Source organism: Rhinolophus hipposideros (assembly GCF_964194185.1).
Source record: "Rhinolophus hipposideros genome assembly, chromosome: 12".
NCBI lineage: Eukaryota > Metazoa > Chordata > Mammalia > Chiroptera > Rhinolophidae > Rhinolophus > Rhinolophus hipposideros.
Genome location: NC_138058.1, coordinates 6461108 through 6479150, shown reverse-complemented (window position 1 = coordinate 6479150; position 18043 = coordinate 6461108). Strand labels below are relative to the sequence as shown.

At 36.3% G+C, this 18043-nt stretch overlaps 1 protein-coding gene across 3 annotated transcripts in view; it reads left to right on the top strand.

Moving 5' to 3' along the window:
• Positions 1–18043, top strand: part of MRPS9 (mitochondrial ribosomal protein S9) — a 54574-nt gene that overhangs the window by 11359 nt on the left and 25172 nt on the right. For all 3 annotated transcript variants that reach the window (XM_081069392.1, XM_081069393.1, XM_081069391.1), the window contains exons 3-4: positions 11423–11485; positions 11574–11604. In XM_081069392.1, coding sequence (XP_080925518.1) covers positions 11423–11485; positions 11574–11604 — 94 coding nt within the window. The remainder of the gene's footprint in view (positions 1–11422; positions 11486–11573; positions 11605–18043) is intronic.

The window sequence follows — 18043 nt, the reverse complement described above, 5'->3', positions numbered from 1 at the left end:
TTACTGTTATATATTTAAAAGTTATAATGCTTTTTATAATGTGTTTGGCTTTTCATATATAAATTAAGCTAGGTACAGTAATTTTTCTATTAATGTGATCAGGAAATTAGGTGCACCACTAAAAGGGAATTTTCCAGGTAAGGGAAACCTATTTTTAATTGGTATTTGTAATGAAAATACCACCACTTACTAAAAACCTCTTAAACGTGTGCAAGGTGCTGTCTGGAGCCTGGTATGCATTAGCGCATGTAATGTTTATGAAAACCTGTGGAGTAGTACATACTAATTGCTGAAGAAACCAAGGCTGTATATACACAGTCATTCTGTATCCAAAGTCTGTTTTTTCTATGCTTTTAAAGATTGCTTTGTTTTGGTCACATTTTCTACAATAAGTGGTGGCTCCCCCCACCTTGTAGAGTAGAGTAGAGCGAGTATAATTCGCCTTTATACTGCCTCAGGATTTTCCTTTCCGTGTGGTCGTTAAACTGTGGTACGCTGACTGGGGCACAGGTGCATGTTTGTCCCTGCCCAGAATGTCCTGGCCGTGCTTTGTCCTGTACCCCGCCACGTCCTCTCCTCTCAAGATGGCTGGGTCTGTCTGTGCGTCCACCTCTAGCTGCTCTCGCCTGCCTTCCAACCTTCTGCCATACCTAAGTGTGGTAGGCATGTGAATTAAAACTAAGAGCAATTGGGCTCAGCATGAGGACCTTTGTGCCCTTCCTTCTAAGCAAAATCACGAATTTATTATGTCAGCTGTGTCTGCTCTTCATAGGCCTTTTCTTGTTGATTTCTAGGCTTACCACTTCATTCCAGAAAGTTGCATTTGAATAGAAATATGACCTCTGGCCTCCCTGAGTGCAGCATGTATAACATATGTGAAAAATATACTTAGCTAATTTTATATGCTAGCGTTTCCTTAATTTAATATGGCTTTTAAAAGGAGTTTAGAGGTGGGTTGGTAAAATAAAAAGAAACATCACATAATTTTATGAATAAAACTAATTCTGCTTGTCACTGTTGATATTTACTTTAAAGTTACATTATTCAGAAGATTTTTAATTATTATTGAAGTTGTATATCTGCTTAAAAAAATTTTGCAAAATTACTTTGCTGTATTTAATAGTCAATCTTGGTATTAAATTAATTTAAAATACTGTTTTTAGTTGGTAAAATACCAAATTAATAAAATGAAATTAGTCATGGACAGATACAGATTTTTCTTTGTTTCAAAAAGTTTAATTTTGCCTGATTTTTTAAAGTATATCAAAAAGAAAGAAACCACCTATTGCTCTTTCCCACTGAATCACTATGGTGCTACCAATAACCTTCAGAAGATCTAATACAAGGAAAAATAGGTCCCTTCTAACTATCAGAAGTGTATAGGGTATGATCAAAAAATATGGTGAATGTTTAAATTTAAAAAATGATTACAGTGAAAGACATATTGCTATTAATCCCCCTCAAAATACTCCCCTCACTTCAAACACACTTATCCCATCATTCTTGCCACTTCCTGAAGCAGTTCTGGAAGACCTCTTTCATGAGTGTCTTTAGTTGTGCTGTCGTGGCTGCCTCGATGTCCTGAATCGATTCAAAATGTTTACCTTTCATGGTCATTTTGACTTTGGGGAAGAGCCAGATGTCCTATGGTGCCAGATCCGGTAAATAAGGTGGATGAGGACACACCGTCATGTTCTTATTTGACTGAAATTGCTGTACCAGAAGCGATGTGTGACATGGAGCGTTGTCATGATGGAGGATGAAGTAAAGACACTCACGCAAAAGGACTTCCAGAACTGCTTCAGAAAGTGGCAAGAATGATGGGATAAGCGTGTTCGAAGCAAGGGGAAGTATTCTGAGGGGGATTAATGGCAATGTGTCTTTTCCTGTAATAAATTTTTTTTTATTTAAACATTCACCGTATTGTTTGATCACACCTTGTATGTAGTGTCTTGCTGAAAGAACTTAAAATGCACACTAAATATTTTGAAAATAGGTCTTAATGCAGTGGTTCTCAACTCCTGTTTCATAAATGTTTCACAGGTGACTGCCAAATGTTGATAAGTGAATAAGTATTTTGGGCTGTGACAGTGTATGTTACATGAACAGTGTGTGTCATTTGACAAGTGTATACATTTGACAGTGTATGTCAAATGAACACTGAGCTGAGTGTGTTTTGTAGTAATTTAGCATAAAACAGTTACGCTTTGGTCAAAAGAAGATTCTCTGTGTGGGAACTATAAAGAAATATCCCCCATAGCATGTAACAGAGGCAGAGCAGAAACAGTTGTCTTCAAATAGTGACCCAAGGCTAAATAAGACTGGCCTTGAGAACAGTGCAGTCTGTGCCCATGGAATTTTACAGACATTGTAAAACATTGTTATATTCGAGTGGACATTGGGTTACAATTATTGCTAATCTGTTGACTATCATAGTCTTTTAATCCTTTCACATGTACCATCAAAAATTCTTTTTCTCGAAATTATGCTGTAAACACACAAAGTTGAGAACCACTGATACTTGCATTTTCCTTTTTGAAGTAAGCAGTATCAGTTATACATTTTTTAAGTTGGAGACATTTCAGTTATATTAAACACTATGAATACAGAATTACACTTGCATTTACTAATGTCACTGGGAATTAAAAGTTAACTTCGACATTACTATAGAATTTCAGGAAAAAAGCCAGCAAATTGATATATAACACTGCTGAAGTCTACCAATTACTTTTTAATTGGTATTGTAGACCTCATTCTGAAACGAGAATGTTTTATTCTCCTAAGTGTGGCTATGCCGTATGAAGTTTCTCTAATTGATTTGCTGTGCCCATTCCATTTGATGTATCATTTTTCACAATATTTCATAATTTGTGCTCACTTCTAATGAACAGAGTCGTTAGGACAGGCATGTCTAAGTACAACTGACAGCTAACATTAGGTGCCAGATGCAGTTTATAAAGCTATGTAGAAATGTAGAGAACAGTTTAAATAAATTAGCACCTGTACATTAGTCTCACTTGCTGGTAATTTATAAGCGAATCAGTAGAGATGACATTTAGGTAAGTCATTGATCAAGTTAACAGCTGCAAACCCACTGCCCAGCTGGGATAGCTAATTAATTGAGATTGCATTCCTGACCCACTGCTTCTCCAGGGTTGTCTGCAATGCTTTCACACTTTGACATAAACCAAAGGATATTGTTAAATACATTGCCTTCATTTCAGGGAACCCTTCAATTACCAATATTCTGGGTAAAATCTAAAAAAGTAAGAAACGTGTACAAATGAGAATTACCTTACTCCATGACTTATTTAGATTAATTTTTTAAAATTTACATTCTTTGTTTTTGTCAGTACTTTTTTTTGTTTTGAATTCCGATAAACATGCTGTTGCCTAATGAATTTCTAAAGGATTCTCTCAATACTTACCATTAAATGTATACAGATGCTTTTGGACTTAATGGTAAGGCTGCATCTTGATAAACTCATTGTTAAGTTGGAAATGCCGTAAGTCACAAATACACACACACACACACACACACACACACAAGACATTTAATACACCTAACCTACCGAAACTTAGCCGCCCCACAGTAAACGTGCTCAGAGCACCTCCGTTAGCCCACAGCTGGGCAGAATCATCCAACACAGTGAACACACCAGCATGTGTCAGTTGTTCAACGTCGTGATCGCATGGCCCACTGAGAGCTTCGGGCACTGCCACAGCCCAGCATGAGGAGAGTATTGTACTGTACATCGCTAACCCAGGGAAGAGAGCAAAATTCAAACTTTGAAGTATGATTTCCTACTGGATTCATATTGCTTTTGCACCATCGTAACATCGAAAAATCATTAAGTCGAACCATTATAAATTGGGGACCGTTTGTATTCCATCTTTTTTTCCCCAGAAGAAGTACGGGTTTTTGTTTATTTTTGTGACAACCAACCATTGAACCGAAGCCATATTGATAAGAATTTTTCACATGTGAGATTAGTTTAAAATACCTAAGAACTTGGCCAAATTGAATTCCATACAAATCAAAAATTGAATATAGGAATTATTAAGGTAGAACTTATTAGGGGAAAACTCCCTTTGTTTTCCTGTGGCTCAGCTTTTCTTCTGAGTGAATTTAAATCTGAAAGATTAAGGCATCAACACCAACAGCCTTAAATCAGAATAAGGCCATGATTTTGTATTTGGTTCAGGTATAAGTTCTTAGATGTTGGTGATGTATGAGTAACGGTGTGTTGGCTATAATCACATCCAAAGGCTGGTTCCTGGGCTGAGAAAAGGTCTCTTGAAATACAACAAAACCTAAAACAAATAAAAATATTAGACTAGTAATACTGTTTTCAAGCTTCTCAAAAAATCATTGAGTCCCAATGGGTACACATATTTTTGTTTTTATGGAAGGATTCGTTTTCTTAGTCTCAATGATATATTTTCATGTTGATTATTGCTTAGAAGTGAAAAAGTACTATTGTAGATGATTATGAAATTTCTGTTAATTCTGTCATGGTCGATAAACTTGGTCCAAATGGGCCAAACCCCAGTTCACATGTGAGATGCCAGTTTCCCTCTAATTTTAAGGCACTCGAGGGCCTATGCCATTTCCTGCTGGTGCTTTTTGTCTAGTGCCCGGTCGGTGCCACACGCACAGGATGTCACAGGACACAACAGATGACAGGTAGGTTGGCATTAGCAGGGTCAAGTAGCTCCCTCACCACCATACTCCCGCGGTTTTCTGGTTGACTTAATTTCCCCATCATAATATTTCAATTTTGTGGGTTTTTTTGTCATGCTGATATAGATATTTGTGAATAACATATCAGAAAATGGCTTAAAAAAAGTATTTTAACACTTTCTTTGCCTTTCTGCTTCTCATTTTCTTGTCTGGTTGTACTTCTGAACCTTTCCTAACCAAATCTTGACCTTGATTTAAAATTTTATGTGAAATCGTCCATCTGTCCCAACCATTTGTCTTATGTATTCTTTATTATCATCATCTTATTTGAGATGCCCTCCTTAGCTGTATGTTGAATTGGGAAATTGTATTTTTAGTTGCAGTGTAGTTTGGGAAACCCCAAGGACTCAAGAAGTCAGCTCATGGAAAACTGGGTCTTCCATGAACTGTTTTCCAGAGGCTGTCGAGTGGAAGGAGTGAGGGTGAAGTTGTCTTCCGTCTGCAAGGAGAAGTTGGGGAAGTCTCTCGAGCCTGTGGCTTTTGAGAAACTGCTTGAGGAAGCCAAAGGGGTAGTGGGGGTAAGGGTATAGATGGAGAGTTAAATTTGTATTTCAAAGGGCTTGAACAAATGCCTTTCTACTAAAATAAATGTCAAGTCACACCACCCTGATAGACCAACTTAGGGGCGTAGGGTGTACCTGCCACTGCGCTAATTTCTCTAGACATGACCAAGGGAAAATCAGAAGATATGATGACAGGGCATGGGAGAAAGAACTGGTAGAAAGCAACAAACGTTTGGATGTGGTACTAGTATACTTAAGTGGGGAGATCCTAAAGTCAATTCATAGTTGGAAATTGGCACCAGAGAAATAGATTTAGTCTCTCTGTATATACATTTACTTGAAAGGAAGAGGATCAAAGATGGCACTCTTGAGGGAACCAACATTTAAGGTAGGGGCAGAGACGTGTTTAGAATAGACCAAGCAGGGACTTGCAGAGGCTGGAGGGGGACCTGACCACAAGAGAGGGGACTACAGCCACCTCAGATGGAAGAGACCTGAAAACAGTCACGACATCTGAAAAGAAGCCTTGGTGATTCCTGTCCAAGCAATTGTAGGATTGGAGTTACAATGAGGCCAGATTGAAATCTGCGGGAGAGAATGAGGTATTTCAGGAAGGGAGTCAGTGCTTGTAAGGGATGTGAATGGGAATCGAGTGTTGTTTAGTGGCCTGGACCACAGGAGTCTTGTTTAGATGGCTCGTTCACTTGAGCACTGGGGTGGCTCACAAATATGGCAGCAATTGGTATGTAGAAGAAAAACACAAGCACATTAGCCCTTTGTGATTGTTTCAAGTAACGTGGAAATTGAAGGCAGTTAAAGGATGGGAGAGAGTGGACTAGCCGGATGGTATGGGTCCTGAAGCTGACCTCTCTGCTGTTTGACCAAGGTGGCAGAGCAGTAGAAAAGCGTGGAAAGTGCTCTAATAGCGGTGGAAATAGAGAAGGGGGATAACGGAGTCCTGATGTCACAGGCAAGGTTGCCTTTGATCTGGGTCTCAAAAGACAAACAGAAATGTGTTAAATGGAGAAAGAGAGAAAACAGTATGTAACAGTATTTGTTGAGAAAAGAAGAAGTGACTGTTAAGAAAAGCCAGAGGAAAAATATCACTAAAAAAGGTAACTGACCACCCTCCTTGTGACATAAATAGTTCTGTCACACGTCCTGTGAGTATTATTTTATTATGTCTCACAATTGCATGTATAATCTTACAACAGCCCCCCTATTGGAGATTATGTGTGCATCTGTATCCACTGCTAGGAGTCAGGAGTCGTAGCTTACCCATCTTTCCAAACTAGCAGAGTGCCTGGAACTGAGGTGGGATGAATATTTGTTGAATAAAATTTATCAGGGTAAATAAATGGTCAGTTTCTCTTCCTTTGGGCGCATTTGGGTTTTTCGTGTAATTTTTACCACTAAATAGCTGAAGGTCCTTGATGTCAGTGAAGAATACATTTGTTTTCTGAAAGGACTAGATTGGTTCCCTGTAAGAGGCAACGGAGAGCACATTGCCAAACTAAATCTCAGAGGTTCTCCTGCTTCCATCTGTGAAATAGAGCCAATGAATGCGTGACTGTTTTGTCTGTCCTCAAAGGATGTGGGAAAGTGCTTCACATAGGCCAGACATTTTTGTGTAGCTAACTTTCACCAAGTGCCTGCTGTGCTCCATGCTTTTATGAATACCTCATTTAATCCTCATCACAAATGGATGAAGTTGACGTCTTTACAATCAGAATCACTGGAAATGGTGGTACTTGAGAAATATTTTTATGATTGTGAGATACAGTAAGCATTATGTTATTTACACGTTCATCCTATTTTCATGTTTACCACCCCCTTCAGAATTCAGAAATGCAGTGAAAGTAAGGGTTAATAACATGTAATGCTCTGTTCAAAACATAGCTATGAGCTGTTCAACTTCACATTCAAACTTCTCTTGTTCTTAGAAATATGTGCTATTTATTTCAAAAGGATATTCACTGACGTCAGCTTTAACTGGGAGTTAAGCAGACACAGAAAGCAACAAAATTATTTATTTCATAAAATCGAGGTAGTTCTTTGTTTGCTTCAGAATCTGTAAGAAGTCTGTTTAGAATGCCCATCGGAGATAAATGGAAGTCAGGTCCTCATTGTAATTATGGTGACCTCACTCTAAGCTGAAGAGTTGAACCTAGTCTTCCACGCTGCCTAATATTCTCACCCAGGCCTGGGAGTCAGCAGCCATTTTTCTAAGACATCTGAGCAGCTTTGGGGCTGCTGTGTTTGACTGTGAGAACAGGCCTGCTGTCCAGATGGCCCACACATGCTGTGGCTCCTGCCCGCCGTGCTGAGACAGGTTGACTTTGGGAAGTCCTTATGTACTTTTAAAATTTGTAACATTTTTCCACCAACTTTTTATTTTGAAAAGTTCAAAAATCCAGAACATTTGAATATTCGGTGAATACACACATGAATGTCTGTACACCCTTCACATAAGTTTGCCAGTTGTTAACATTTTGCCGCATTTCCTTTATCTCTCTGTATATATAAAAAAATTTTGAGCGAACCATTCAAAATGCAGATGTAACACTTAACCCTTAAGTGTATCATCCATTTATTTAACCCCTGAATACATACATCCTTTATCCCACTGTCTCCCACAATACCACTGTTACGTCTAATGCAGTTATAATTCTGTAATGTCGTAGTCCATATGTAAATTTCCCCAGTTTCCCCCAAAACGTACTTATAGCTGGCTAGTTGTTTTGTAGATTCCAGGCCACTTGTCGTGTACAGTTGTCCCCAGAGTTCTGGCTTCCTATTTGCTTCCTCAGGATCAGATTTAGAATGTATAAATGACCCTACTTACATGATATTGGAGCCTTCTCATTGCCTCACACCAAGAGACACATGGTCAGTGTGTGCACTGTTGTCTGTCTGACCCCGTGGTTAAGGCAGGGGCCACTAGGCCTCCTTGTTGTAAAAGTTGCTTTGCTCCCTCTGTATCTAGTAATCCGCAGGGTGATTTTGAGTCCATGTGAATATTCTATTCCCCAATAACCTTTTAGCTACTGACTTTGGCATCCACTGATGATCCTTACCTGAAATGATTACCTGGGAAGTTGTAAAACAGTGATTTTCTACTCCTATCGTTCCTTCTACTTTTATTAAGTGTTATTAAGGTATGATTTTATAAAGTGGCTTCCTTTTCTTCAGTGTGTGTGTGTGTGTGTGTGTGTGTGTGTGTGTGTGTGTGTGTGCGCGCGCATACACATGCACACTGGTAAACATGTACATACCCATACATACTGAGTGTCTTATCAGGCATTGTCATTGTTCTTTCTGATGTTCAAATTGTCCCAAGTTTGGCCAAGTGTGGGAGCCCCGTGAAGCTGGTCTCTGCGTGCTTTTGAGCACTTCTTTGTTTTCTAGCACAGGAAGTTTCCTCAGCCTCATTTTGCACTCTCCTTGCCTTACACCTAGAATCAGCCTTTTCTCCGAATATTCTGTTTCTTAAACTAGGAAATTGTATTTAGAAACCAAGAAATTTTAATACAATTTCTAAATACAAATACATAATTGTATTTAGAAATTGTATTAAGAAACTCTGTTCCTTAAACTAGGAAATTGTATTTAGAAACCCCTTTGGATCCAAGGGACTACCCAGTGCTCCTGGAATTCTATTGCTTCTGTGCTCTTTCAGGAGACAGATCTGAAAAAAAATATTTTAAAAATATTATAGGAATAATATAGGAAATAATGTTTTTTGAGGATCATGAGTTTATATTGATTTGTCTGATTCAAACTTAGCATTACTTAACATTACATTTCTTTTATATTTATATCCTATAATAAAATTTTGGTCCTTATAAAATTAACATATTTGTATTTCTTTATGCTACAACATGCACGTATTTCAGAATTATGATATTAGTATTGCTACTGACAACAAGCCTACCAAGTAAAGTTGAAGACTTATTTGGAATTGTTTTTCTCGTTAGAAATTAGATTTATTTGTTTCTGTTTATAATAAGTATTAGAGTTTCTTTTGAAAATTTTAGTTTTTAACATATAAAACATTTACATTCTTCAAAGTTCAAGGGTATGAAAAGTATAATCAGAGAAGTCTTACCCTCATCCTGCTCCCACCCCATTCTTTAATAGATAAATATTTCTATTAGTTTTCACTTTATTCTTACCGTGTTTATATTTGGAAAAAAAAAAACAAAAAACCTATGTATGTTTCTCTATTCCAACAAATATTTTCTTACTTCTGTTTCTCCTTCTTACACCAGTGATCTCATTCTAAGTACATTTCTTTTGCATCTTGCTTTTCTCAATATATACATTTTTTTTATGGCTATAGAATACTTGAGCACATAGATATACCACCATTTATCCAAATGAACTCTTGTATATGGGAATTTGGTTGTTTCTAATATTTTGCTCTCATAAATCAATGAATAAGCTGTGCTTCTGTTGTTTTGTATTTGTATGGGGGGTATATCTTCAGGGTAAATTTATAGAAGTGGGATTGCTTGGAGAAATGTATATGTAGTTTTGTTAGATAATGCCAAACTTCCAACCTTAGAGGTGGTAACGTTTGACACTCCCAACAGCAAGGCGTCAGAGTGTCTCTAATCTGGCTAGCAGTGTGCTGTCAAGTTTTTTAATTTTTGTTGGTCCTATTAGATGAAAAGTGTTATCTTGGTGGTTTTAATTATACTTTCCTTATTGTGAATATATTTGAGCCATACTTTTCATTTTTTTACTGTAGCTTAATTGGTCAAATTTTTTTTTTTTTTGCTTCTGAATTTTGAGTCATAATTAAGACTTTCCCACAACTACATTATAAAGGAATTCACCCCCATCTTCTGTATGAGGGTTTTTTGTTTTTGTTTTCATTTTCTATGTTTAGCTCGCTGACTTATTAGTTTATTCTGGTGTGTGGTGTGAGGTTTGGATCCAGTTTTATCTTCTTCCAAATGGCAATCAGTAATCTCACATCACTTATTAAAAAGTCCCCCTTTTGTCCTTCAGAGAAGGAAGGGAGAGGTAGCCCTAGTTTTAGAAAGAAAAAGTTCAGAAAACGTACACTCTGATTTTTAAGGGTTTTTTTGTTTTGTTTTGTTTTTAGTTCAATTTCATTGGCGAAAGGCTGAATGAAAATGAAGCTTGACCCAGAGACACAACTGGACTCCCTCATATAATTGAATTTATATCCCCAAATGATAGGCCCCCTATTTTCAGGAGCAGAATGGGATCCAGCACATCTGCTGTTTGGATGGGCAGGTCAGGCCCATCCTGAGAGCAGACTTTCCAGAAGGGGATTACCTTGCTTACAAGAGTTGCCAAGTTCACTTAGCGTTCAGATAGGCTGCTGAATCCAAGGCCACAGGCTTTTCACCTGACCACGGTCAACAAAAATGAAAGTGCATTCTGTGTGTGTGTGTGTGTGTGTGTGTGTGTGTGAGAGAGAGAGAGAGAGAGAGAGAGAGAAGGGGTGTTGGAGAAGACACAGTAGTGGCTAAAGCAGCACTGCACCCTAGCAAGTAAAGGACATTTGGAAATGTGTAAGGGTGAGATTCGTCACAAGCACTGGGGATATCGCTGGCACAGTTTCTTAGAAAAGGGCCAGGGATATTATATGACCTGCAGTATCAGGGAAAGTTGCCTGCAATGGAGCTGTCACAGAGTGCCAAGAGCATCCCCACTGAGAAACAGACATTAAAGAGAACTTGTTTCCCCACCTGTTAGTTACCTAGTGGCCCTATTGGTCATGGTATTGCAGTGCTTGTGTTCAAGGCACCCTTATTTTACTTAAAAACAGCCCCAAAGTACAAGAGTAGGGATACTGGCAATTCGGATACCCCAAAGAGAAGCTTTGGGAGATAAAAGTATAGGGAGAAAAAACACGTGTATATATATAGTTTGGTAGTATCCGTGGTTTTAGGCATCCTCTGGAGGCCTTGGAACTATCCCCCTGGGCTGGGGGAAGTGGGGGCTTCTGTAGTTACATATTTTTTTCTTTTGGGGGATGTGTATGCGGTAATTTATTCATTCATTTAAAATATTTTGAAATAAGATAACGTATATGAAACTCTTAGTTTGATGTCTGGCACATAGTAAGCACTCAATAACTAAGTCATAACATTATTTCTTATAACAATTGTTAATTAACCTTTCTGTGTATTTTCAGAGAGCTATTGCTTACCTTTTCCCCAGTGGTTTGTTTGAGAAGAGAGCCAGGCCAATAATGAAGGTAAGTATCTTAATTAATATTTTTAAAAATTTCACTTAGGTTTATATGATACAATAATCATTTGATGCACTTTTCATTTATTTTACAGCATCCTGAAGAGATTTTTCCAAAACAAACAGGTAAGTAAATGTGATCAAGAAAGTTCTTTTATTCTACAGTGTTCTGTTTTTTTTATTGGCAGTCACTCACATATTACGGAGATCATATCTGTGTCAGGTCATGGTAGTCCCGAAGTTGGCCAAAAATATAACTAATAATGAATCACCGGAGTTAACGGATTTGTTTTTTATTAAATAATATTAAAATTAGATCCGGTTAGAGTTTAAATCCTATACGAATACCAACTAATTTATTTGTATTCCAGTATACCTTTTTTAGGAAGAGTTTGGTACAGATCTGCTGGAGACTAATTCAACTTTTTTCATATGAAAATTTAAAATTTTTCTTCATTTTGGAAGCATAGCATCACTGAATATAGATTTTTCTCCCCCTTTTTGGTCTTTCATTACTGATGTGATTCCATTGTCTCTTGTTTTGCATCATTTCTGATGAGCAGTTAACCATCATTCTTGTCTGCCCCCCTGTTTTCTCTGGGTTCCTTTAAGATTTTCTCTTTCTTTTAAATCTGTAAAATGAAATCTTGGAGAAAACATCCAACAAGCTTTAAGGAAATAATATATTTACTGTTTTTTAATGTAAATTGAAGCCTCTTATTCGTTATAGACTGGTGGTAGTTGTCAGTTAACTTAAAAAGTATTCAGCAAGAAATGGTTTCTTAAAAACACTGAAAACATAAATCTTTATTTATTCATCAGTCTTTTGCTATCACCCTACCACTGATGCATCATCAAAGTTTTGTAATTTTGATTTCCTTACGATGGAACAAAAACTTAAACTTCCTAAGAAGTCCGAGTGCAGAATATTTCTGTATTCCTACAGATTTTTCCCCTGACCACACTGAAGTTTAACAAACTTGGTTTTTTAATAACTTGCCTATGAGTCTAAACTATTCAACTTAGTTGTCATAGAAGCAACAACTGCCTTTTCTGTTTTCACTCATATTTCATCTGTTTTTGTAATATTTGGTTGATGTAATCACAGAAATAAATACGGTAGTGATAACCAGGTTTAGGAATAAACACAACTGACTGTTGGTAAGCATGTAACTCAGCAGCAAAAATGTGTGGGTAGATTAGAGAATAGCCTGGTAGCCACAGATGCTCAGCGTGCAGGCAGCATTAGTCTGTATAAGAGTCAATTAAACATAGATTGGTAAGAGAGCACATATTTCTGTAAAAATGTATTTGTTTTGCATTGACGTTTTTGCTAAATGTTGCTTGTGTTCAAAGCTAGGCATTCTGCCGTTCCACTGCTCTACGTCGTCACTCTTTGAAATAACTTACGTTGAATCTTGTTATGAATATTTTTAGTCTTTTTGTACGTATGTTCTATCTCATACTTCCTCGATTCTTAGACATGGTTGATTATAAACTATAACATAATTTAATTAATAGCTTTTGGGGAAATAAGTGAAGATTACATTAAAACTGCACATCAATTTTAAGGGTGCAGCTCAGTTTTACAGAAATAAAACTATGCACAAGGCACAGTAACTTACACTTTACTGGCTTTTCTGTAAATGTAATAACTGTGTGTTTTTAAGTGGCTCCTTTATTTCTCAATGTCTCAGGCTCCTCATGTATGTCTCTTCCTCACTTTGTCCTATATGTCTCTAATAGTTGCTTCTCTTTTTGTATATCTCTTACTCTGAGACTGTTTCTCTGCGTCATGCCAGCCTCTCAGCATTAGAAGTTAATTATTACTATCAGCTGTACTGTAACAACTGGAACTTCTGTATATCCCTGCAAAATGCCCATGTGTTATGTGAGAAATATGTCAGTGTTGGTAAGGTTTCCTTACATTGCAGTTAACTATATTTAATCATATGTAAACAGTAGTTCTTCAGAATCAGCAACATATTTTTTGCCACCTACCTACCCACCTACCAATTTTGCTGTACTTTGTAAATATAGGAAAAACTGATTTTTATGTTAAAAAATGTTAGTGAATTTTAGATTTGAATAGATTATGGCACTTGTAACTATCGCTTCCCTTGTTAAAAGATGAGTGCTTCCAGATTGAGTTAGCATAAAAATCCTGCTTTACTATTTAAAGCAAGTGATAAAAAATATTGGGAAAAACTAAGATTATATAGGTGGACGGCAGAAGCAATGAGTAGTACCTAATACTAGACAAAATGGAATTCAAGATCAGGGAATCATTCAATGAGACAACAATGCTAGTTTATATTGATAAAAGCTAGTGTTCAGTAAGTGGATCTGAGCACCATGAACCTTTTTTTGTACCAAGCATTTAGCGTTGAAATGTTTAAAGCAAAAGCTGTTAACTAAGGCTCTAAAGAATTTGAATAACACAGCATGATTTTATAGCTACAGATACAAGTGCAAAGAATGCATTTGCTATGAGGATGCCAAAGGAATATTAATAGAATTATGATGTAATAGGTAATAGAGAAAACCTAACAATTTCCAAAAAGTAGGTATAGTATAGATTAGATTTTTCTGACTTAAAATCAATGGAACCCTAAAACTTCTGTGTTAAAGAGGAAATAAAAATTGAGATTACAAACTGTCTAGAAATATATGACAATGAAAACATTTCCTATCACGACATATGGAATATGGATAGTGTGTTATCAGAGGCAAATATAATTATCAGGCATTCAGAGAAATTAGAAATAACTGAACTAAGTATTTAGTTCAAGAAGGCAAAAGAAAGAACTAAATTGACAAAGTAAAGAAATTTAAAAGAAGTGGTGGGATAAATAAAACCAACTAGTTCTTTGAAAAAGCCAATGAAATTGATTAACTTCTGGCAAGTCTGGTCAAGGAAAAAAAGAGGGAAAACATAAGAAGACAATATTAATAATTTTATTTAAAAAATTTTTATTAAAGAATAGTTGCTAAATAATACTATATTAATTTCAGGTGTACAATATAATGAGTCAACATTTATATACCTTACAATGTGATCACAACACCCTAATTCTGGTAACCATCTGTCACCATTCAAAGTTATCACAATATTATTGACTGTTTTCCCCTTCACCTTTTTCACCTGTCCCTTCACTCCCCTCCTCTCTGGCAGCCATCAGTTTGTTCTTTGTTCCTATGAGTCAGTTTTTGTTTTGTTTGTTCGTTAGTTCTGATTAAAAAAAAAAAAAAAACTCCACGTATAAGTGAAATCATGCAGTACTTGTCTTTCTCTGTCTGACATTTCATCTAGCATAATACCTTCTAGGTCCATTCATATTGCAATGGCAGGTTTGCGATCTTTTTATTGCTGAGTAGTATTCCATGGTATATATGTATCACATCTTCTTTATCCATTTATCTATCAATGGACACCTAGGTTGTTTTCATATCTTGGCTATTGTAAATAATGCTGCATCATTTCAAATTAGTGTTTTCATTTTCTACGGCTAAATACCCAGAGTTTTGCTTGGTTTAATGGTAGATCTATTTTTAGTTTTTTCATGAATCTCCATACAGTTTTCCATAGTGGCTGCACCCATTTCCAGTCCCACCAACAGTGTGTAGGACTTCCCTTTCTCCACATCCTCGCCAGCACTTGTTATTTGTCAACTTTTTGATAATAGCCATTCTGACAAGTGTGAGATGGTATCATTGTGGCTTTGATTTGTGATGGTGAGCATGTTTTCGTGTCTTGGCCATCTGTATATCTTCTTTGAAGAAATGTCTCTTCATAGTCTCTCCCCATTTTTTTGATCAGATTGTTTACTTTTTTGTTATTGAGTTGTATGAGTTCTTTATATATTTTGTATATCAACCCCTTATCGGATGTATCATTGGCAAATATCTTCTCCCACTTAGTAGGTTGTCTTTTCATTTCATTGATGGTTTCCTTTACTGTGCAGAAGCTTTTTAGTTTGAAGAAGTCTCATTTGTTTATTTTTGCTTTTATTCCCTTGCCCAAGGAGATATATTCAAAAAGATATTACTAAGACTGATGTCAAATAATTTACTACCTATAAGTTTTATGATTTCAGGTCTTACATTTATGTCTTTAATACATTTTGAGTTTATTTTTGTATGTGGTGTAAGAGAGTGGTCCAGGTCATTTTTTTTACATGATTTGTCCAGTTTTCCCAACATGACTTGTTGGGTACACTGTCATTTATCCATTTTATATTCTTACCTCCTTGTTGTACATTAGTTGATCATATAAACCAGGGTTTATTTCTGGGCTCTCTATTCTGTTCCATTGGTCTATGTGTCCATTTTTGTGCTAGTACCATACTGTTTTGATTATTTATAGCTTTGTAGAATAGTTTGAAATCAGGGATTGTGATACCTCCGACATTGTTCTTCCTTTTCAAGATTGCGTTGGCTAATCATGGTCTTTTGTGATCCCATATCAATTTTAGGATTATTGTTCTACCTCTAAGAAGAACGCCATAGATATTCTGATAGGGATTGCATTGATCCTGTAGTTTGCTTTGGGTAGTATAGACATTTTAATGATAATAATCCTTTTGATCCAGGAGCACAGTATGTCCTTATATTGTGTCTTAATTTCTTGTTCAATATCTTATAGTTTGCAGAGTACAGGTCTTTCACCTCCATTCTTTCTGATGCAATTATAAATGGGATTGTTTTCTTAATTTCTCCTACTGATCATTTTTTGTTAGTGTATAGAAACATGATGGATTCCTATATGTATATTAATTTTGTATCCTGCTACTTTACTGAATTCATTTATTTGTTCTAATAGTTTTGTTTTTTTGTTTGTTTTTTTGGTGGAATCTTTAGGGGTCTCTCTATATAGTATCATATCATCTGCAAATAGTGACAGTTTTACTTTTTTCCAGTTTGGATGCCGTTTATTTCTTTTTTCTTGTCTGATTGCTGTGGCTAAGACTTCCAATACTATATTGAATAATAGTGATGAGAGTAGGCATCTTTATCTTCTTCCTGATCTTGGAGGAAAAGCTTTCAGCTTTTCACCATTGAGCATGATGTTAGCTGTGGGCTTGTCATATAGAGCGCGATGCTCATAATACCAGTGTTGCTGGTTCTGTCCCTGCACGGGCCACTGTGAGCTGCGCCCTCCACAACTAGATTGAAACAGTTACTTGGCTTGGAGCTGAAGGGTCCTGGAAAAACACACTTAAAATAAAAGTTTATCTTTAAAAAAAAGCCATTTATGTTTTTAAAAAGCATGCAATCTTTTATATTTTAGTAGATAGATAGATAGATAGATAGATAGATAGATAGATAGATAGACACACACACACACACACACACACACACACACACACACACAAATACACCGAGGGAGTCTAGAACAATAAACTCTAACCTGACCTCTGGTGAGGGAATTCTAATATTTAATCTTTATAAGAGGAGTGAACAAAAGCAGTGCTGAGAAGGAAATTTACAGCATCGAATGCATATATCAGAAGAGAAGAAAGATCTAAAAATCAATCATCTCTAAGTTTCTATCTTAGGAAAACAGAAAAATAAGAGAAAATTAAATCCAAAGTAAGCAGGAGAAAATAAATAATAAAAATTAGGGCAGACATCAATGACATTGAAAACAGGAAATCAATGGAGAAAATCAGCAAAACCAAAAGCTGGTTCTTTGAAAAGATCAGTATAATCAATAAGCCCGTAGCCAGGCTAACTGAAAAAAAGAGAGATGACACAAATTAGTAACATCAAAAATGAAATAAAGGACACTGCTACAGATCCCATGGACATTAAAAGGATAATGAAAGAATACTATGAACAACTCTATGCCCACAAATTTAATAACATAGATGAAATGGACCAATTCCTTGAAAGACACAATCTGCCAAAACTCACACAACAATAAGTAGACAATTTGAATAAGCCTCTATCTTTTAAAATAATTGGAGCGTAATGAATAACCTAGAAGCCCTTGGGATTGGCCTGGGTTTTTAGATACAACACCAAAGGCATGCTCCATTAAAGAAAGAATTGATAAGCTGATTTTATTAAAATTCAAAATGTCTGCTCTGCAAAAGACACTTCAAGAGAATGAAAAGACAAGCCACAGAATGGTAGAAAATATTTGGAAAAGACATATTCAATAAAGGACTGTTGTCCAAAAGATAAGGGAACTCTTAAAACTCAACAATTGGAAAGCAATTCAAATATGGGCCAAAGATCTTAACAGATGTCTCACCAGAGAAGATATACAGGTGGCAAATAAGCAGATGAAAAGATGTTCCACGTCCAGGATATCCAAATTAAGCAACAATTAGCTACCACTACACACCAATTAGAATAGCCAAAATCCAGAACATTGATAGTACCAAATTCTGACAAGGTTGTGGAACAACAGGAATTCTTCACTGCTGTTGGGAATGCAAAATGGTACAGCCGTTTTGGAAGACAGTTTGACAGTTTTTACAAAAGTAAATATATTCTTACCATACGACCCAGAAACCTACACACAGATGTTTATGGCAGCTTTATTCATGATTGTCAA